General features: G+C 42.7%; 2 protein-coding genes and 1 non-coding gene across 3 annotated transcripts; 1 reads left to right on the forward strand and 2 right to left on the reverse strand.

Moving 5' to 3' along the window:
- The first annotated feature begins 363 nt into the window (after positions 1–363).
- LOC110900433 lies at positions 364–1,692 on the forward strand. The gene is made up of 2 exons (XM_022147323.1): positions 364–1,249; positions 1,361–1,692. The coding sequence occupies exons 1-2, from the start codon at positions 364–366 to the stop codon at positions 1,690–1,692; spliced, it is 1,218 nt and encodes a 405-aa protein (XP_022003015.1).
- A 13,641-nt stretch (positions 1,693–15,333) lies between these two features.
- LOC110900432 (filamin-A-interacting protein 1-like) lies at positions 15,334–15,944 on the reverse strand. The gene is made up of 2 exons (XM_022147322.1): positions 15,612–15,944; positions 15,334–15,531 (listed from the first exon to the last, which is right to left on the reverse strand). The coding sequence occupies exons 1-2, from the start codon at positions 15,942–15,944 to the stop codon at positions 15,334–15,336; spliced, it is 531 nt and encodes a 176-aa protein (XP_022003014.1).
- A 4,223-nt stretch (positions 15,945–20,167) lies between these two features.
- Positions 20,168–20,273, reverse strand: LOC118488595. Its single transcript, XR_004885139.1, has one exon. It is a non-coding gene; the product is annotated as a small nucleolar RNA R71 (small nucleolar RNA).
- Between the last annotated feature and the right edge of the window lie 2,129 nt (positions 20,274–22,402).

Below are 22,402 nucleotides of genomic sequence, written 5' to 3' on the forward strand. Positions count from 1 at the left end.
GATGTCGTCGCCTCGAACAATCAATGAAATGCAACGATTGGTCGGCCGTTTAGCCGCGCTCAACCATTTCCTATCAAATCACGCTGCAAAGTCATATCCTTTTATCAGCACCTTGCGCAACTGCGTGAAGAAACAAGAATTCAAGTGGACACCCGAGGCAGAAGCCGCATTCCAGCAAATGAAAGAATATTTGATAAAGCTCCCTACTCTGACCGCGTCGTACGAGAAGGAACCACTCATACTGTACTTATCTTCTTCGGATAAGGCAGTAGGGTCGGTATTGATGGTAGAAAGAAACGGAGTACAAACTCTAATTATTATGTCAGTAGGGTGCTAACCGACCCAGAAACAAGATATTCAACAATGGAAAAGTTGGTACTGGCGCTGCTTCATGCTTCTAGAAGGCTGCGCAGATACTTTACAGGGCACATAATCACAGTACTTACCAACTTTCACATCGGCACAATATTGCAAAAACCAGAGACGTCTGGGCGGTTAGCAAAATGGGCGATCGAACTGGGGGGCGGGGGGCACAACATCTTGTATAGGCCGTGCCCAGCCATCAAGGGTCAAGTCTTGGCGGATTTCGTCACAGAAATCCCAGTGGAAAAAATCAAAGATTGCGAGATTGTGGAGACTCCCGTGAAAGACACATCTAATGAGTTGTGGTTACTATACACTGATGGGGCATCAAATGAGGACGGCGCAGGAGCAGGGTTGCGCCTTGTGAGCCCCGAGAAGCATGAATTTACATACGCCATCAAGTTGAATTTCAAGAACACCAACAATGAGGCGGAATATGAGGCATTCCTGGCAGGCTTACGTCTCGCCATAAAAATAGGGGCTCAAAATCTACAAGCACATGTCGACTCGCTTTTGATCGCCAGTCAAATCAATGGAGTTTATGATGCAAAAGGCGAAGTTATGGCCTTATATTTGGACCAGGCGAAAGAATTGCTACAACAATTCAAGTCATACAAGGTAGTCCATATCAATCGCTCCGAAGACAAACCAGCGGACGCCTTGAGCAAGCTCGCTTCAACTTCCTTTCAACATCTCGCCAAAGATGTAAGGATTGAAGTACTCAAAAATCCATCAGTCCTGCTGCACCAGGTAAATGTGATTGAAATAGGGCAGCCATCTTGGATGACCCCTATAATTCAATATCTGCAAGAAGGAATACTCCCGGAGAGCAAAGCAGAGGCAAGGAAGATTCAAAACAAGGCCCTGCATTATGAGATGAATGGTGGTATTTTATAACGAAAGTCCTTCTTGGGGCCCTTATTGCGCTGTGTGGACCCTCAAGACGCGAATTACTTGATTAGAAAGATTCACGAAGGGATCTGTGGCATCCATGCAGGCCCGCGCATGGTTGTCGCGAAGATTATGAATGCTGGTTATTACTGGCCAGAGATGCATGTCGATGCTCTAAGGGAGTTGCGCAAATGTGACTCATGCCAAAGACACTCCCCGAAAACCCTGCGCCCGAAGAACGATCTTATCCCTGTATCCACTGCTTGGCCTTTCCAGCAGTGGGGAATTGATATGGTGGGACCTTTTCCTGATGCTCCGGGAGTCGTGAAGTTCATAATCGTGGTCGTTGATTATTTTACTAAGTGGGTGGAGGCCAAAGCTCTCGCCTCAACTACTGCAATGATGGTGCACAAGTTTATCTGGGAGCACATCATTTGAAGATTTGGTCTCCCACTCAAAATTGTCACAGACAATGGTACCAATTTTGCTTCCGAGGATCTTCAAAATTGGATGAAGGAAATGAAGATTGAGCACACTTTCTCCTCCGATGCGCATCCTCAAGGCAATGATCAGGTGGAAAGTGTCAACAAAAGTATCGTCGAGGGGATAAAAGCCTGACTGGGCACAAAGAGAAGAGGTTGGGTAGATGAGCTCCCAAGCATCCTGTGGGCTCACCGAACCATGCCGAAAACAAGCACTGGCGAAACTCCTTTTAGCCTAGTATACGGTTCGGAGGCAGTTATCCCAGCTGTTGTTGGACTCCCCTCACCGCGCTTGACAGCAGTCAACACGGTCGATAATGAAGCAGAGCGCCGTCTCGACTTGGATCTATTAGAAGAAAGACGAGAGATTGCGCGTATTAAAGAAGCAAAGTACAAGACATAACTGGAAAGGTACTATAATGCGAGAGTCCGCATTTGTACCTTCACTCCGGGAGAATACGTCTTCAGAGACAATGAAGCTTCAAACGCTGAACGGCCAGGAAAACTAGCACCCAAATGGGAGGGCCCATACTTGGTATACGAAGTGCTAGGGAAAGGGGCATACAAGTTGCGTAGTCTGGATGGATACATCATCCCGCGCACATGGAATGCGCAACAAATGCGCAAGTGATATATGTAATTACCCCTGGCCTTGCACCTTTAATTTCTCATGTTGGCCACTGATGTGTGTGAGGTGTTATATATTTTTAATGTATATTTAAGCCCTTTTTACACCTTTAGCCAAGTTTTAAATTTATAAAACACGATACACTAAACACATATATGGGCAAGTGCACCCATCGCGGACGTAGTATAGTGTTGGTAAGATACCGAGGTCGCCCAAGGACACAAGAGCTTTTAGTACCGGTTTATCCTCAACGTCTAATCAAATCAAAAAGTTAGAAAAGATTTTTAAACTAAGAAAATAAAAACTAACTAAATGCTGAAAAATAAAAATAAAATAAAAACAGATAGACAAGATGAATCACTTGGATCCGACTCGTGTATTAGTATAACCTTTGATTATTTTCGCACTTTTGCACTTGTTTAAGAGATTATCTTAGTTATTGTAGTAGGCCCCTCTTTTGAAGGCGACGTTACCCTCAACCCAGTAGTTTGAGTCAGCAAGGATACAATCCTAAAGGGTTGGATTATTGGAAGATAATGAATTAAGTTATTAATGCGAATTGTGGTAGGCCCCGCTTTTGGCGGTGACGTTACCCTCGGCTAAGTAGTCTGAGTCAGCAGGGATACAGTCCTAAATAGCCGGGTTATAGTATTAATAGTAGTTAACTTATGAGGGGGTCAAAGAGTTTAGATCCCCGCCATCCAATACCTATGGGTATTGAAGGAGATCCTACTAAAATTGACCCAGGTCCCTTGCAGGACCTCTAAACGCTGAACAAGGGCAAGACCCTTACCAAACCGTTCCTTTAACCCCCGACCAGGTAGCCAACATACCTCCATATAGACCGTGGAGATATGAATGGTGAAAATCTTTTATTTTATATAGACATTAAAATAATGCCAAGACACCACGGACAAACGATAAGGAAAGATCACCTTCAACATAAGCAACTAGTTATTAAAGTCATTAATACAAAACCAAATAAAAAGTGCAAAAGATTAAAAATAAAAAGTATTATACTAAACACTTGTCTTCACCAAGTGATGTAAGAGACTTAGGCAAACATGGCCTTGATTGTCAAGAACTCTTACGATCAATCTTGGATCCCGAGACGACTCACACACTCTATGATGGACAATGGATGATGGTGGTGGATGATGGTGTTATGGTGGTGGTGGGTGGTGGATGAAGTGTGAGAGAGGTGGTGTGCCAAGGGATGAGTTGAAATGAAACCAAGCACTCCTATTTATAGGCTGAACAGAAGGCTGGGCACGGCCCCGTGTCCGCTGGACACGCCCCCTTGCCCGTCTGACACTCTCTCTCTTTATTAATTGTAATTCGCAATTACAATTAATGCGCCTGCTGTACTTTCGCCACGCCCCCGTGCTCACTGGACACGGCCCCGTGGTGGGCAATAGAAGCTTCTATAGGTTTGTCTTTTCTGCTGCTTCTTGGGCACGGCCCCGTGCTGGCTGGACACGGGGCGTGTTCAGTCTTCTGTTTTCTCTTCTCTGCTTGGGAGGATGTCGTTGAGGGTTCGGGCAATCCACTTTTGTTCCTTTTCTTGTATTTATGTTAGAATTAGCTGTCTTTTTGCTTCTTTTGTGAATTTGAGCTCATTTCATCCTGAAAATACAAAAGGAAGACAAAAACACTCTTTTTCCAACATTTAGTACTCAAAAAGGGTTAGTTTTATGCCTTATTTGATGTAATTTATATGTTGCATTTTACACACATCAGCCACGCGCCTTTTCTGATTTCTATGTTGGCTAAACGCCCTCCTTGTTTACAATGTACGTTGGCCTAAGCGCCTGTTTCTCAAATCAATGAAAGCATATGCCTTATGTTATGATGACTTCTACGTTACAAATGCATGTTAAACTTTTGATTAGCACGAAAACACTTCAGTAAATTACGAGCTCTTAAGTTATGCCTCCAAGGTCCTCCGCGAACATAGCGCGAGTCCGGGCAATGATACTCGCAAAAGAGTCACACTTACATTCATTCGCGCTAACTATATACCTTTGTAAATATCAAGAGGACTTTTTGGGTGAAGCGTTAGGCTTGGGCTAAAGGTGGGTGGTTGGGTTAGTGGTTAGAAAAAGGGCGAAAAGCGTAAAAAGCGTCGGTTTTCGTAAAACACTTTGTTTTTAGTGACTTTTTATTTTAAAGTATTTCTCCAAACAAGCTTTTGTTTTCATAGCTTTGTTTGTTTTTAACTTCATCATTCAAAATTCTTTTTTTTTTTATCACAAAAAAAATATGAGCTTACGAAAAACCGAGCTTGTTACTAAAATAAATGGTGAAAATAAAAAGGGTTTTTTGTGGGTAAAAAGGGTTTTAGGGTAAAGAAATGAAAGGTTTAGGCTCAAAGGGGTTAACTAGGGGGATTTTGGGTAGGTGGTAAAAAAAATAAAAAATAATGGTGTAGAAAGAAAAATGGTTAGTCCTAATGCCTCCATCATTTACTTACTTGGGTTTAAGTTGGTAAGGACCGGGAATGAATCGTCGTGGCAAGTTCTAGAGTTGTAAGAACCAAGCGGCTATTTCACACAAGAAACGAAAAATGAGCATTTAGTCTAAAGATGTGAATTTGTATGCTCAATAAAGGCTCAAAACTCACTTTTGTGGGAATGGGTTTTTATGTGATCGAGCATATATAATCAAATTTTAACTAAGCTTGTTATGCCGTTTCATAATTTTCTTATGTTGGTTCTTGTTATCACGACGCTCTCGGTTGTAAAATTTGTAAAAATATAACCTTATTAATCTTAGGATTCCTAACTTAAACTTTAGACAAGTAAAAAAATGAGAATTTTTGAAAAAATTTGGGGTGTTTAGCGGTTCCAATAGAGTTTTGTGTAAGGCTTGTTGTTAGGACTTGCAAAATTTCGAGGTGTTAGCTTCCCCCCCACACTTAAATTACACATTGTCCTCAATGTGTCCCAAAAATAAATTTTTAGGTTGATTGGATGTGTAATGTGGTGTTACAAAAAACAAAGATTTATGTTACTGGCAGCCTGGACACGGCCCCGTGTCCGCTGGACACGACCCCGTGGTGAACTGCCAGTAACGAAAACTTACAGAAGGTGAACATGGGGGCGTGTTGGTTAGACACGGCCCTGTGTCTGGCAAAAATTTTGCAGGACAGTAACCAAACAGCAGGTCTGGGAGTTGAACACAGGGGCGTGTCGGCTGGACACGTCCCCGTGTGGACAGTCTGTAAGCCTGAAAAACAGGTTTCTTCCCCCGGTTTCTCCATTTTGGGCCTATAAGTGCTAAGGTTTAGCACCCCAAGCCTTGGTTTGTACCTGTTTCATCACTTAATACCACACCAAGAAACATAAACATCCTACATTACCATAGTTAATTGTCTTCAAGCATAAAGTAAAAGAAAAATAAAACGGAAATTAAAAGTAGTCAAGGAAAGTAAATTGTTCAACATTTGGCACGCAGGCCATAAATTGTTTGATAGAAAAGGGTACTTAAACCTGTGGGCTCACCATCAACCCGCTCCTTGTTCCTTCAAACCTCCTACTCCATGTCTTCATCGCTATCCTCACCTCCATCCCCATGGCCCGCCATATACTCCCGGATGCTGCTGATATCGTCTTGTATATCATTGATGTTAACAGCTCCAACCCGGTGGTATGTGTTGTTGGCGAGGTTGTAGGTGTTCCTGGTACACATGAGGTTTTCCTGCAAAAGATCATGTAAGCTTTGAAAGTTAGGAAAACCGCCTCCTTGTGAGGAGGATTGACCCGGATCGCCATGGGGTTGGTATTGGTAGTGGGGAGGTGGTGCGTGAAGAACTAGGGCCTCCTGCGGATTCCATGCATAGCCTTGTGCTCTTTGGAAACTCACCGTCCTGTCTTCCGCCTCATAAAGTAAGTTCATGGCTCGGCAAATATGGTAATCAACTCGTCCCGACCATGGACTTCTTTCAAAGGACCTTGGAATGCTCGTGAAATGCTTGAAAAGATGGTACACCCATCCCCCAAAGAAGATAGGTGTTGGAGCGCGAGCAAGGCGATTGAGATGCATGTTTCGTAACAGGAGATATGGAACATCGAGAGGCTTTCGGTTGTGGATGCAATGAAGGACAACCAAATCTTTCAACCCAACAACGCCACTACTGGCGTGACGCTGGTTTAGCGAGTAGGTGAGGAGCCTGTGAATGTAGCGGTATAGCGGGTCCCTCAGTTTGGTACTCTTGGTGCTGCTAGGGTTGTAGATTCCTTCACCGATTTGGGCCCATGCGGCTTGACGTTCATTCTCATCCAAGTCTCGTAATCCCCCGGTGTTTTCCTCATTTCCCGATTCTTCTTCACCATACAGTCCTATTATAGCTCCAAACTGTGCCATGGAGATCGAGTACTTTGTCCCGCCACACCGGAATGCGACCCCTTCATTGTCAAACGGGTCACACCTCGAATTGAAAGTGAAAGTACTGTAAAACTCCATGGTGCATTGATGCACCGACCGAAGCCGAGTGTTCAAAGCAACTGCTAGTGGCCCTGTCACGATGTTGTTGAATCGGTCTAGCTGGTTCACCATGGTTAACAGGTCTGTGCATGCTCGCCTAGGGTACTCCTCGGGTCTTGTTTGAAGTATTTCATATCTTGCCCTAGCATCGAGTTCGCTTGCATTGAACCTTGTGAACTTTGCCATCTGAAAGAATACACCAACAGTTAGTACGAAACAAAGAAATTCTTAAAGAAACTGCAAACAGTAGGCTGGACACGGCCCCGTGTTCAGCGGGCATGGCCCCGTGTCCAGGCGTCTGTAACCCAAAAACTTCATTTTTCGTCCCGGTTCCGAAAACCTGAAAATTTTTAGCCAAGTAGTTGCGGTTGCCCCTGAAAATGAAACCCTAAGTGTCGTTTTTTCCAAAACAAACCGTTTACCCTTCCAATTTCATCTTTTTCGGTTCAAAAACAAGGGTTTGAGGTTTTAGTCAGAAATCGGACGAATCTATCAACAATACATGTATATTTACTCCCTACTACACTAATCTAAACTACTACTAACAGATTGCATCAAAAATTTGAAGTTCGATCCGGATGAACTTGAAGAACCCTAGATTTTTTCCCAAATTTTTGATGTTTAACTACATGCAAATAACTAATCTAATTACTGATGATGATAGAATCATACCTTGATGTTGTTAAACGTGGGAGTGACGTCGAAAATCTGCGGAAAATCGCCTGGAACCAGAGCGTTTTCGGCAAAACGGGGCGTGTGGAATGAGGTAACTGTTATGAAAAGAGGGTTTTATCCCGACAGTTGCCTCGACACAGCCTCGTGTCCAGCGGACACGGCCTCGTGCCGAGCAAAAATTAATTTTTTTTGTGTGCTCGTGTGCATGCCCCTTTTTCCGAAAATTGGTTAGAAGACTTACCGGTTCTTGATGTATACTCACTCGTTCGTAACATGTCGGGTATGATATGGATGCTTTTCATTCGTCAACCGTTTGAAGCGAGATCTCCTCTTCTTCATCCTCAATGGATCCTCGGTAGGGTTTCAGCCGTTGGCCATTGACTTTAAATGGTATCCCATTTCGAGCTTTAATTTCTACTGCACCGTGAGGAAAAACATGGGTGACAGAAAAAGGTCTTGACCACCTAGATTTTAGTTTTCCAGGAAATAATCAAAGTCGTGAATTAAACAATAGAACTTGATCTCCTACCCGAAATTCATTAGACTTAATGTATTTATCATGTAAATTTTTCATTCTTTCTTTATAAATTTCGGAGTTAGAATATGCATAGTTCCTTAATTCGTCTAATTCGTTCATTTGACAAAATCGATTTTTACCGGCAGTTTCTAAGTCTAAGTTTACATTTTTTATTGCCAGTAGGCTCGGTGAGCTATTTCTACTGGCAAGTGACAGCTTTTTCCATAGACGAGCTTATATGGGGTTGTGCCTATAGTGGTTTTATAAGCAGTTCGAAAGGACCATAAAGCATCGTCTAATTTGTCGGTCCATTCCTTTTTATTTAGTCCTACGGTTTTTTCAAGTATTCGTTTTAAACCTCGGTTAGTCACTTCGGCTTGCCCATTTGTTTGAGGGTGATACGCCGTTGAGACCCGGTGATAGACCCCATACCTTGTCAATATTTTTTCCAGTTGATGATTGCAAAAATGGGTATCTCTATCACTGATCAAAGCTTTTGGTGTCCCAAAACGAGAAAATAATTTTTTCAGAAATTTTACCACTACTCTTCCATCATTTGTTGGAAGAGCTTCGGCCTCCGCCCATTTAGACAAATAATCGACTGCCACAAGTATATATTTGTTTCCTTTTGACGGTGGGAAAGGTCCCATAAAATCGAGTCCCCACACATCAAAAATTTCACAAACGAGAATGCCGTTTTGAGGCATTTCGTTTTTGGAAGAAATATTACCTGATCTTTGGCAAGCATCACATGTCTTTACAAGGTTTTGTGCATCCTTGTAAATGGTTGGCCAATAAAATCCTGAATCAAATACCTTCCGTGCGGTACTAGCGGCACCATGATGTCCTCCGTATGGACCTTCATGACAGTGACGGAGAATTCTTCGTGCTTCATTACCATGGACGCACCTTCGGATGAGCTGGTCGGCACACATTTCGAAAAGAAAAGGGTCTTCCCAAAAGTAATGCTTTACATTAGCAAAGAATTTCTTTCTTTGGTGATGCGGCCATCCTTTGGTAACTATACCGCTTGCTAGATAATTAGCATAGTCGGCATACCGTGGTTCTTGTCTACTCTCCATCACCTCCAAGGACTCTGTGGGAAATTTTTCGTTGATTTGCTCATCCCTGGTCGCTTCCAAAGCTGGGTCTTCTAGGCGTGAAAGATGATCTGCAGCAGTGTTTTCTGCTCCTCTTTTGTCCTTGATTTCGATGTCGAATTCTTGGAGGAGTAGAATCCATCTGATCAAACAGGGTTTTGCGTCTTGTTTCTTAAAGAGGTACCTGATAGCTGCATGGTCTGTATAGACTACAGTTTTAGAAAGAACAAGGTAAGAACGGAATTTATCAAAAGCAAACACCACGGCTAGTAATTCTTTTTCTGTAGTTGTGTAATTTTCTTGTGTATCGTTAAGCGTTTTACTAGCATAATAAATTGGGTGGAAATGCTTCTCTTTTCTTTGTCCCAAGACTGCTCCAACGGCAAAGTCACTTGCATCACACATGATTTTGAAAGGGAATTTCCAATCAGGCGCTATCATGATAGGTGCATTGACTAGCATTTCCTTAAGGGTTAGAAATGCTTGATTGCATTCCTTGTCAAAGATGAAAGGTGCATCTTTTTCAAGTAATTTCATTAGAGGTCTCGAAATCTTTGAAAAGTCCTTGATAAACCTTCTATAAAATCCGGCATGCCCTAAGAAACTTCTGATTGCTCTAACGGAGGATGGTGGAGGTAATCGAGAAATAGTTTCTATTTTTGCTCGATCGACTTCCATTCCTTCGCTTGAGATTTTGTGACCGAGTACTATTCCCTCCGTTACCATGAAATGGCATTTTTCCCAGTTAAGGGCGAGGTTAGTTTCCTCACATCGGGATAGCATTCGTTCAAGATTATCGAGGCATTGGTCATATGAGTCTCCAAAGATAGAAAAGTCGTCCATGAAGACTTCCATTGTCTTTTCTATCATATCATGGAAAATGGCTACCATACAACGTTTGAATGTTGCAGGTGCATTACATAGACCGAATGGCATGCGTCGATAGGCGAAAGTTCCGTAGGGGCATGTGAAAGTTGTTTTCTCTTGGTCTTCTGGTGCTATCGGTATTTGAAAGTAACCTGAAAAACCATCTAAGAAACAATAAAATTTATGACCGGATAGTCGTTCTAACATTTGATCAATGAAGGGCAAAGGAAAGTGGTCTTTCCTTGTTGCTTCATTTGATCGTCTATAATCTATACAAACTCTCCATCCTGTGACGGTCCTTGTTGGTATTAGTTCATTTTTCTCATTAGTTACTACCGTCATACCTCCTTTCTTTGGGACTACTTGGACGGGACTCACCCACGGACTATCGGAGATAGGACAGATTAGTCCAGCGTCAAGTAGCTTGATGACTTCATTTTTAACCACTTCTTATACATTGGGATTTACTCTTCGTTGTGGTTGAATTACTGTTTTGTAGTCATCATTCATTAAAATTTTGTGCGTGCACATGGAAGGACTTATTCCTTTAATATCTACAAGCTTCCAAGCGATCGCGTTTTTGTGTTTTTTAAGAAGATTAACTAATTTCTCTTTTTCTTTGTTACTTAATTTAGAAGAAATAATTACAGGTAAACTACCATCTTTGTCTAGAAAAGCATATTCCAAACCTTTAGGAAGTTCATTGAGCTCAATGGGTGGGTCTTTAGAAGACACCTTATTTTGTGGCTCATCTAGATCAAGAACCTTAAAAGTTTGTTCTATGGCGATTTCTTCTTCAACAAAGTGGTCATCTTCTTTAGTTGTATCGGGTGGTTCAGCTTCATCTTCAATTAGGGGGTCATTATTGCCAAAAGGATATTTCATTGAACGCTCAAGATCTATGCTCCTTTTGAATGCCCCTAACTGAAGAGGTAGATTGTTGAATTTCCGGTTTTTCAAAGCTTTATGAGTTTGTACAAAAGGTTTTCCCAAGACTAAAGGAGCGTCATCGAGGATGACAAAGTCGGTTGGGATTACCATTTGATTTGTTTGAACCAAAACATCTTCAACTACACCGATTGATTTTAGCACTTTCCGATCGGATAGAAAAATGGGTATTTGAAGTGGAACAAAATCACTAATACTTAATTTTTCAAAAATGTAGTTAGGCATTATGTTAACACAAAGATCTTTATCAATGGTGATATTACTAATAAATGAATTTTGAAAGAAACATGGAACCGGTGTAATGTTAATTTCAAAAGGATCTTCTTTTATTAGCGAGGTTTGATCATTAGTTAACTTAACACTTACCATTTCTTTGATTTTAGCACTAGTGTTTAACTCTTTTAAAAACTTGGCATGAGGGGTTACTAAACAATGATTTTTGAAAGTAGGTGGCAAGAGGTTAATTTCATCAAAATTAGACTCTTCTTGAATTTTAACATTATTGGACTCACCTTTTTCGTTGTTTAACTCATGTGTCGGTTTTTCACTTTCTTGTTCTTCCATTTTTACATTTTCAACTATCTTTACGTTATTATTGCAATTTAATTCTTCTCTTGCGCGGGACTCCTCTTCCCTTGCGCGAGATTCTTTTATGCAATGTTCGATAGTTTTAATGTGTTCTAATATCCTATTGGTTACTTCGGTGAGAGAAAAAGAATTGGGATCCTCAAAGCTTGAATCCGGTTGTTCGATCCTTGGCTCCTCATAATACTCATATGAAGTAGATGGTTCACACCATTGTTCTTCATTGTAAGTATATGATGGATAAGGGTCGAACTTTGTTCTTCATAGTACTCATATGAGGTGGGTTGTTCATGCCATGGTTCCTCATAATAAGAGTATGAAGGTGGTGGCTCATATCTTGAATCTTCAAAGTATGAGTATGAAGATTCATACCTTGGTTCATCGAAATATGAGTATGAGGGAGGAGGTTCATACCTTTGGTCTTCATATGGTGTGTATGAAGTTGATGGTTCGTACCTGGGCTCCTCATAATGGTTGTATGAATTGGATGGTTGATATGAGTTATTATATTGAACCGAGCGTGTGTTACGACAATTAGTGCAATAATTACCCCTATAATCATCCTCATCATAGGTGTAGTTGTAACCTCCTGAGTATTGATCCATAAGAATCACTCAGCAGACCACAACTGAGTCTCGGGACCAGAAAACAAAAATAAAGACGGAGACAGAAGCTGGACACGGCCCCATGTTCAGTGAACACGGCCCCATGTTCAGTGAACACGGCCCCGTGTTCAGGGTCTGTATCTGGGCGTTTTAATTAAAGTTACTGGTCACGTTGAGCACGGGGGCGTGTTCAGTGAGCACGACCCCGTGTTCAGACTCTGTATCTGGGTATCTAACTAAAAATATGCAGCACGGGGGCGTGTTCAACGAGCACGGCCCCGTGTTCAGGCTACTGTAAATGCAAACTAAACTAAAATGCAGAAAAACGTGCGCGCGTTTTAAAAAGGTTTTGAAAAACTGATTAGGCCGGCGATTTTAAGCTTTCTTAAAATCCTTGTGTCCCCGGCAACGGCGCCAAAAACTTGATGTGTGTGAGGTGTTATATATTTTTAATGTATATTTAAGCCCTTTTTACACCTTTAGCCAAGTTTTAAATTTATAAAACACGATATTTACTAACACTAAACACACATATGGGCAAGTACACCCATCGTGGACGTAGTATAGTGTTGGTAAGATACCGAGGTCGCCCAAGGACACAAGAGCTTTTAGTACCGGTTTATCCTCAACGTCTAATCAAATCAAAAAGTTAGAAAAGATTTTTAAACTAAGAAAATAAAAACTAACTAAATGCTGAAAAATAAAAATAAAATAAAAACAGATAGACAAGATGAATCACTTGGATCCGACTCGTGTATTAGTATAACCTTTGATTATTTTCGCACTTTTGCACTTGTTTAAGAGATTATCTTAGTTATTGTAGTAGGCCCCTCTTTTGAAGGCGACGTTACCCTCAACCCAGTAGTTTGAGTCAGCAAGGATACAATCCTAAAGGGTTGGATTATTGGAAGATAATGAATTAAGTTATTAATGCGAATTGTGGTAGGCCCCGCTTTTGGCGGTGACGTTACCCTCGGCTAAGTAGTCTGAGTCAGCAGGGATACAGTCCTAAATAGCCGGGTTATAGTATTAATAGTAGTTAACTTATGAGGGGGTCAAAGAGTTTAGATCCCCGCCATCCAATACCTATGGGTATTGAAGGAGATCCTACTAAAATTGACCCAGGTCCCTTGCAGGACCTCTAAACGCTGAACAAGGGCAAGACCCTTACCAAACCGTTCCCTTAACCCCCGACCAGGTAGCCAACATACCTCCATATAGACTGTGGAGATATGAATGGTGAAAATCTTTTATTTTATATAGACAGTAAAATAATGCCAAGACACCACGGACAAACGATAAGGAAAGATCACCTTCAACATAAGCAACTAGTTATTAAAGTCATTAATACAAAACCAAATAAAAAGTGCAAAAGATTAAAAATAAAAAGTATTATACTAAACACTTGTCTTCACCAAGTGATGTAAGAGACTTAGGCAAACATGGCCTTGATTGTCAAGAACTCTTACAATCAATCTTGGATCCCGAGACGACTCACACACTCTATGATGGACAATGGATGATGGTGGTGGATGATGGTGTTATGGTGGTGGTGGGTGGTGGATGAAGTGTGAGAGAGGTTGTGTGCCAAGGGATGAGTTGAAATGAAACCAAGCACTCCTATTTATAGGCTGAACAGAAGGCTGGGCACGGCCCCGTGTCCGCTGGACACGCCCCCGTGCCCGTCTGACACTCTCTCTCTTTATTAATTGTAATTCGCAATTACAATTAATGCGCCTGCTGTACTTTCGCCACGCCCCCGTGCTCACTGGACACGGCCCCGTGGTGGGCAATAGAAGCTTCTATAGGTTTGTCTTTTCTGCTGCTTCTTGGGCACGGCCCCGTGCTGGCTGGACACGGGGCGTGTTCAGTCTTCTGTTTTCTCTTCTCTGCTTGGGAGGATGCCGTTGAGGGTTCGGGCAATCCACTTTTGTTCCTTTTCTTGTATTTATGTTAGAATTAGCTGTCTTTTTGCTTCTTTTGTGAATTTGAGCTCATTTCATCCTGAAAATACAAAAGGAAGACAAAAACACTCTTTTTCCAACATTAGTACTCAAAAAGGGTTAGTTTTATGCCTTATTTGATGTAATTTATATGTTGCATTTTACACACATCAGCCACGCGCCTTTTCTGATTTCTATGTTGGCTAAACGCCCTCCTTGTTTATGATGTACGTTGGCCTAAGCGCCTGTTTCTCAAATCAATGAAAGCATATGCCTTATGTTATGATGACTTCTACGTTACAAATGCATGTTAAACTTTTGATTAGCACGAAAACACTTCAGTAAATTACGAGCTCTTAAGTTATGCCTCCAAGGTCCTCCGCGAACATAGCGCGAGTCCGGGCAATGATACTCGCACAAGAGTCACACTTACATTCATTCGCGCTAACTTAACCAAAGTTTCTAGCAACAATGCAATAATTGTAACTGGACAAGGAAAGCAAACACAAAACATTATATTTAACAAGCGCAAACGCGCAACGATTACATAGAAGAAAAACCATCATCGATTCAATCCAAAATAAGTGCGACTGCGCAATATATTACAACGATTAAAACCTAGAAACACACTACAAGGCACGAAAGCCTATCTATTCATTCGTGACCGTCACCATCGTCGTCATGTTTGTTATCTTCATGTTGGTCACCGGCACCATCACCATCACCACCATCGCCCGCCAGCTCCTCCTCATCAGATAAATCAACCATCTCTGGTGGGTCCAGAAAAGCCTTAAGACGATGGCACCAGTCATCATGATCTAAAGCTTTTGCGACCAAGTCCATCACAGGTAGCGCTAGATGATCGTATGCATTTTCAGCACGAGCCAACTCCGCATTAGCTTCATCAGTCACCGAACAGTGACTTGTGTCAAACTCCTGCCCGAACACCTCCTCAACATGCTGCGCACATTCCAGATAACCTCCACAGTGACCAACCGCGCGCGAGGCATCTATGAGAGCAGCAACAATCCCATCCAATTCCCCAGCATTCAAAATTGAGTTGGCCATCTACAGCAAAAGAAACGAATGAGAAACTGGCTTTACTAAATAAAACCTAAATTAAAAAGAGAACAATACCAGCACTAATCCCCTGCCACGCATCCATTCAGCCTCCGAGGCCACCGTGTCAACAATGCCCTGGACCTCAGCATAGTTATTCTGCGCCACATTCAGGGCAGACGAACTTATGGCACGCGCCTCCTCGCCTTTTGCCTGGCTTCCTCAGCAGAAGCAGCTTTCGATTTTTCAGCTTCAAGATCGATCTCCAAGGACTCACTTTTGTCAACCTGCTCTCGTAGGCGACGTTTTAACTCGGCAATCTCGACATCCTTGGTGATTAGATCCTTGTCTTTTCCTGACAGCTGCGCCTTCACCTCAGCCAGCTCAACTTACAAAGGGTAAAAGACTCAGACAAATTATACAAACAAAGCACAAAGGGAGAAAGGGCAAACGTTTCCCAAACCTCAGCATTCTCCTTCGCCGCTTGCGCATCTTCAACCTTCCCAGTCAGTTCCACAACCTTACCCTCAAGCTCGGTAATCTTGTTGCGAGCCGCATACGCGCGCTGGTTGTCCTTTTCACATATTTTCTTGAACTCAGCACGTTCCTTGGACAATAGCTCCTCAACTGCACGAAGTTTACCGCGAAGGCCTTCACGACCCCACTCTTCTGATTTCCTATCAGATTCAAACTTCGCCTTTTCCTCAACAAAGGCAGCCTTAGCATTCTCATAATCCTTCACTTCTTTCACCAGGCGGTCACGATACTTCTCCCAATCAGCCCGTTCCTTGACCATTGTGCGCCATTCCCGCACGATCTGGTGATTGGCGGTGCGAGTGTTGGCTTCTCCAACAACGTAGGCTTGGTACAGCCCATCATGGGTTCGCGCCCTTTGGCGATTCACTTCGCCAGGAGTGAAAGAATTTAAGAACCATTCTCGACATGCTGAGAAATCCTTGAACGTGTCTTTCTGATTCAGACCCAGGGAGCTTGGTGTGGAGCGTTGCCGCGCAACCCCTCGGTATACGTCTTGTAATACAAATCACCAATAGTATCTTTTGGACCGATGGGAGATTGCGGCACAAAACCTCCAGGACCACCAGAGCTCGCGTCACCAGCAGCAGCAGTTTTCTCCTTATCAACGGTCGAACCAGACCCCCCAGTAGAAGTTACTTGAGTAGTTTGAACGGGGGCATCAGCTGACAAAGGTTTAATCAGTTTCTTCACCTCCGGACCCTGCGCCTTTTCAGGAAGAGTGGTAGCAGTAACCTTGGTCTCCTTGGGTTCAGTAAGAGGCTTGTCAGCAGCTCCCTTTTTCTCCATCTCCTTCTCCTTATCAACAGGCTTCTCGCCAGCCTTTGGCTTCTCCTTCTCAGACTCAGTACCCTTGAATGGGTTTTATGGTAACCTTGGTGACCTTGAGCCTTTTATGCGCCGGCTCAGAGGGTTCTGTGATGACAACACCTTTCTTTTCAGGGGTCTTCTTTTTGGCCTCTGCAAAAATAAAGTGTTAAAGACAGTTGACAAAGGAACGTAAAAGTAAGATCCAAGAAGCGAACCAGGAGAAAATCTGTAAAAAGAGCGCAAGTTGCTCTTTTTTCCGATCAGAGGGACTCCACCAGGCTTTGACATCACAGAAGCACTAACCGCAGCCTCCCTGCTCCTTTTCCTGATCAACTTCACAGCCGGTTCTTCCTCCTCCTCTACTTCATCTTCGTCCTCTTCTTCTTCATGCGCGAAAGAAGATGGAGTGGCCCAGCATCAGGGTTGCGAGAACCCGCGCTCCCTGAGCTCTTTGAACCAGCAGCTCCTGTCTTCTTCTCGCCTACGCGCGATAAACCTTCAAATAAGTCACTGATAATAACGTAATCTTCTAACTTACTTTGACGAAGGCGGGGGGTACCTTTATCAGCAACACCAGCGGTTGCGCGGCTACTTCCACCCTTCCTGCTAGTCACATCAGCATCGATGGTGATAATCTTCTTCTTCTTTGGCTTCTTCTTCTTTTCTTCCGGGTTAACACCCAAGTCGGGCAGCACACCTGCAAAGATGGTAGACCAGGAACTTAACTCTCCATTGGAAGATCCGACAGACTCCTCGCTGGAAAAATAAACAATCTCTTTCCCAGCAGAAGTCAAAGCACGTAGAGGTCGAGGGTTAGGTATATGCGCACCTTCGGTTGCAGTAGGTGGATCGGCGAAAGCATTAGCAACTGTATACATAAAATGACCTTTAATCTGGTCATACCAGTATTCTTCTCCAGCCCTAAGTGGGCACACACCCACAGACCCACCAAAAGTGGGGAAGGCAGCTTGGTACAGATGCACCTCTACACGTCAAATTACATAAATAAGCACAAGTTACGAAACAAGAAATCAAAGAAATTGAGGAAATAACTAACCTCTATCGTCAAACTTCAAAATTGGAACGTCCTTGCTATCCGCCGCCCATTGGTCACTCATCCCCGCCGCTACCTGACGGGTGGTCCGTTGGACAACCCTTAATTATGTTAAAAGACGAAATAATCCTTCACTTAATCGTGTAATTATCTTGAATTAGATAACTACTATTGCTTATGTTTCAGGTGCGGTTCGGGAGTTAAAAGATGGATTCAATGCAGCTTTGGAGGGTTTGGAGATGAATGGGTTGAGCGTGGAACAAGAGATGAAACAAAGAAGAACATTCAGGTCACTACCGTAAATTACGGTTTCACCGTAATTTACGGTGGACCTGAGAATCAAATGGTGGCCACCGTAAATCAGTCTCTTGCCACCATAAACAAATCAAGTCCACCGTAAATTACGGTGGAACCGTAATTTACGGTGGCGGCTGCGATCCAAAGTGTAACTGCCTCATTTAAGCAGTTTTATGATGTCTTTTCAAGTGTTCTCATCATTGGACGGTTTTGGAACTCACTAGGGGCGAATTTGGCTGTGCTTGCTTGGTTTTGAACAATTTCTAACTTTCGGTTTGTGTTTATGATTCCTATGAACATTAGATTTGTTGGTATGATGATTCACCAAACTATGTCCGGCTAAACTTTTCGGTGATCATCTTAGGTGAAGGTTTCTTTTGAACTTTTGTGTGTTTATTTCTGAATTTCTAGAATGATAACTTGCATTGCTTGAATATCATGGTGTATGTTTGATTGCTTGTAACTTGTTAATCGATATTGCAATTTCTAGTCTTAATCGTACGTTCTTGGTGCCGTTGGCAATCGAGATATCACGGGAAGGGATAGGGTTGGTTATTGATTAATTGGTCATCGGGAAACAACCTCGCGTTTATTTAATCCGAGTACTTTGTTCCCTTTTATCACTTCAATTATCTATACACGAGTTATGTCTATGTAACTCTTTCTAGTTGGAATTACACACAATTGTTTAAAGAAACTGAAACCTAAGATGGTCATTGTTCTCTCCTAATCTGTTTTACAACCGACATTTGATTTGAAATTAGTTTTTAATTTAGTTTTCTAAAACAACAATCCAACTCCTGAATTTTAAATTCTGCAATTTTAGTTTAATAGTAGTTTAAGTACAAAGCTATACAACCGACATACCTTCCACATACTCCCTGAGTTCGATACCCTCTTACCACTATCTATAGTTGTTTTGGGGATTAAATTTGATAGTGACCACGACATCACGTCAAATTTTGGCGCCGTTGCCGGGGAGTAGTGCGCAACGTGTGTTAGTTTAATAGTTTTGTTTTGTTATTTTCGGGTTTACGCTGGTTGTGTTTTAGTGTGCAGGTACTTCAGGTGTATGCATACTAGAGGCTCTCACAGGTCATCACCGCTATCGTTTGATCCGGAAATTGAAAGAACGCTAAGACAAAACAGAGTTTTAGTACGAGAAAACAAGATCATTGGTTCACCCACTTCACCCACTTCACCCATCACACCGAGAAACATCATGGCTGATTCACAAATTCCACCTACAACGGGTTAAACGACTTCATCCTTTATACCTACTTCCACCCAACCATCACCAAACACCACATTACCTAACACCACCGCTGAATTCACACCATCCAATGTCACCCAACCAATCACTACCCAAGTTGAACCCACCTTTACCTATAACCCATCCACCACAATCCCACCATTATCCCACTTCTTTCCCCCAACTACGGGTCAATCATCATCCACCTTCACAATTGCACCAAATTCAACTATTGTGCATACTACTTCATCCTTTAGACCACAACAATCGGGTTTTCAGTATTCGACCATCCCATTTGGGCAAACTTCGGGAATTCAAGGAGATGGTTATGATGAGGGGTTTGAAGATTTTGAGGGGTATGATGATGATGGTTACGTTTATGGAGGTTATGGTGATCAAGGGGAGTTTGGGTATGTGCAAAGTCAATCTCAAGGGATGACAAGTGTTGGTGGGATGCCACAACAACAACTCATACCACAACACATTCGGCAAAGACCACAAGGACCACCAATGCAACAACCTATCCCATTGCAACAAGTCCGGCCACAACATGTACAACAACAATTCCAAAGGCCACCTCAACGCCCACCAATGCGACAACAACAGTTTCAACAACCAATCGCACCACAAGGGCAAGTGCCAAGGCCAAATGGTCCTATTATTCCAAGAGGTAGGTATGGTGTACCAAGGAGACACCTTAGAGAAAATGTGAGGGGCATCGAAGCACATTTTCGGCCGGTAATCACTCAAAACCCTTCACCGGTAGTCATTCCTCATAATGATCAAGGGCGAACATTTGAAGTAAGAACCAACTCTTTGCAAAGTTTACCAAAGTACAAGGGGTTGGCAACGGAGGAGCCTTACTTTCATTTAGAGGCTTATGACTCGATTTGCAACACTCTTGGGAGTCAAGGGTTTTTGGCCGACGATATCAAATTGGTATTATTCCAATTTTCTTTGGAAGATAAGGCGAAGAAATGGTTTTACACGTTACCTTCGGCATCCATATATACATGGGGGGAGATGCAACAAACTTTCTTGGATGAGTTTTACACCGCCCAAAAGACCAACGATGCAAGAAAGGGGTTGAGAAGCTTCCAACAACAACATGGTGAGATGTTTCACGAGGCATTCGAGCGTTTCAATATGATGATTAAAAATTACCCTCATCATGGAATTGAATTGTGGGAGTTGATGAATGCCTTCCACGAGGGGTTGAGTGCCGAAGATGCATGTGATTTGATGTCTATTACCGGTGGGACTTTTGGAACAAATTATGAGAACGATGATTGGGAGTTCTTGGAAAGCATGGCAACTACATCAAAGAGGAAAGCTCAAGCTTCAAGAAGAGCCCGACCGACCACTACCCGACCTCAAGTGCACGCCATAGATGATGGTAATGTTCAAACCACTAACCAAATTTATGATGTTTGTGCTTTGTGTAATGAAATAGGTCATGCGGCTGAAAATTGCCAAGGGATGTTGGAAGGGCAATATGAGGAGGTCCATGCGGTTCAAGGTCAAGGTCAAGGAGGAGGTGGTAGGAGTTACAACAACATGAACTCTAATACTTACCACCCCGGGTTGAGGAACCACCCGAATTTTAGATATGGGAACCCTTCAAATCAAGCAAACCCAAATTTTCAAGGTAGCCAAGGTAACTTTGGTTCACGCCAATCTTACAATAACCAAGGTGGGTACCGAGGCGGAAATAACCAAGGCTATCAAAAACAATACCAAACGGGTCAAGAACAAGGGGGTTCTTCGGGTGGAAACGAGATGATGGAGATGCTAAAGAGTATGCAAATGGAGATGCAAAAACGGAACCAACTTGATGAAGTGCGAATGCAAAAGGATGAGGTTCGTGACAAAAGCATCCAATCACTAACAACCCAAATGGGTCAATTAGCAACCGATGTGGCGGAATTGAAGAAAGGCAAGGGTCAACTTCCAAGCGATACTAAGGTAAACCCTTCGCATGGTTCGTCACGAGGTAATGTTAATATTAATCATGTTAGTGTTTAAAGGAGTGGAAAAGAATTTAAAGCCAATTTGTCACCCGAATTGGTTGAGGGGGTAGTTGAGGATGTTACGGGTAATGAAAGTGATGATGAAGTTTCACCGGTTAAACCAACAGAAACAATTGTTAAAAAACCGGGTTTGGGTGAAAACGAAAAGAATGAAAAAGTTGAGGGTGAACCGAGTCAAGTCCCGTTTCCATCGGCTTTACTTGACCCGGGAAAGAAAAATTTTATTGTGTCGAGAGGTCCTCAAAAAGAGGAGATGTGGGACATGTTTAAACAAGTGAAAATAAATCTCCCACTTCTCGATGCAATAAAACAAGTCCCCGCTTATGCAAAATTCTTAAAAGAGTTATGTACACAAAAAAGGCAAAACAAAAAGAAAGTGCCTAAGCGGGTGGATTTAACCGGGCAAGTGAGTGCGGTTTTGAATGGGGAGCTTCCTCCTAAGCTCCAAGATCCGGGCACGCCATTGATTAATATACACGTTGGAAATTTTCAAATGGCTAAGGCGTTGCTAGATCTTGGAGCCGGAGTTAGTATTCTACCGGGGGGCTTATATGACCAATATGACTTTGGTCCGTTAGCAAGGGTGGAGACAACGGTTGTGTTGGCCGATTTGTCTCATAAGTTACCTCGGGGTATGGTCCAAAACGTAATTGTCAAAATTGATGAGTTTTACTACCCAGTTGACTTTTTAGTCTTGGATTACTCATCGGCGGACCCTAAGCAACAACAAAATATAATTTTGGGTCGGTCGTTTTTAAGCACCGCACATGCTATTATTGATTGTAGATTTGGTACAGTTGATATGGCTTTTGGAAATAGAAAAATGCGTTTGAATGTTTTTACTAACAATTCTAATGCTAACGGTGTTGATGAGTGTTTCATGGCAGATATAGTTGATGGATGCAACCCGCATGAGTATGAGGAGGATGGTTTGGATATTTGCCTGTGTGATTTTTCTGAACAGGTACATGCTTATGCACTCCGGGTTGAAGAGGAAGCACAAGATGCGATGGCGTTGAAAGAAGGTAGGCCACCATGGACCCACCAGTTCGAGGGTCTACCAGTGGAGATTGATTCGGGTACGAAACCATCCTTAGAGGAACCACCAAAGTTGGAGCTCAAAGACTTGCCTAGCCACTTGAAGTATGTGTTTTTAGGGGATAATGACACCTTACCGGTCATTATTGCCTCTAATTTGGAGTTGGCACAAGAGCAAGCATTGATGGAGGTCTTAAAAGAGAACAAGGGAGCTATTGGGTGGACGATTGCCGACCTCA

Source organism: Helianthus annuus, chromosome 16 (genome assembly GCF_002127325.2).
Source record: "Helianthus annuus cultivar XRQ/B chromosome 16, HanXRQr2.0-SUNRISE, whole genome shotgun sequence".
NCBI lineage: Eukaryota > Viridiplantae > Streptophyta > Magnoliopsida > Asterales > Asteraceae > Helianthus > Helianthus annuus.

What these genes read in the sequence shown, in the direction of transcription:
- LOC110900433 (XM_022147323.1), top strand. Translation starts at nt 364, where the DNA reads ATGGAAAAGTTGGTACTGGCGCTGCTTCATGCTTCTAGAAGGCTGCGC. An exon ending in GCATTATGAGATGAATGGTG is followed by an intron (nt 1,250 to 1,360) that starts GTATTTTATAAC and finishes GCATCCATGCAG; the next exon opens with GCCCGCGCATGGTTGTCGCG.
- LOC110900432 (XM_022147322.1), bottom strand. Translation starts at nt 15,944, where the DNA reads ATGGTCAAGGAACGGGCTGATTGGGAGAAGTATCGTGACCGCCTGGTG. An exon ending in CGGCGAAGGAGAATGCTGAG is followed by an intron (nt 15,532 to 15,611) that starts GTTTGGGAAACG and finishes TTGTAAGTTGAG; the next exon opens with CTGGCTGAGGTGAAGGCGCA.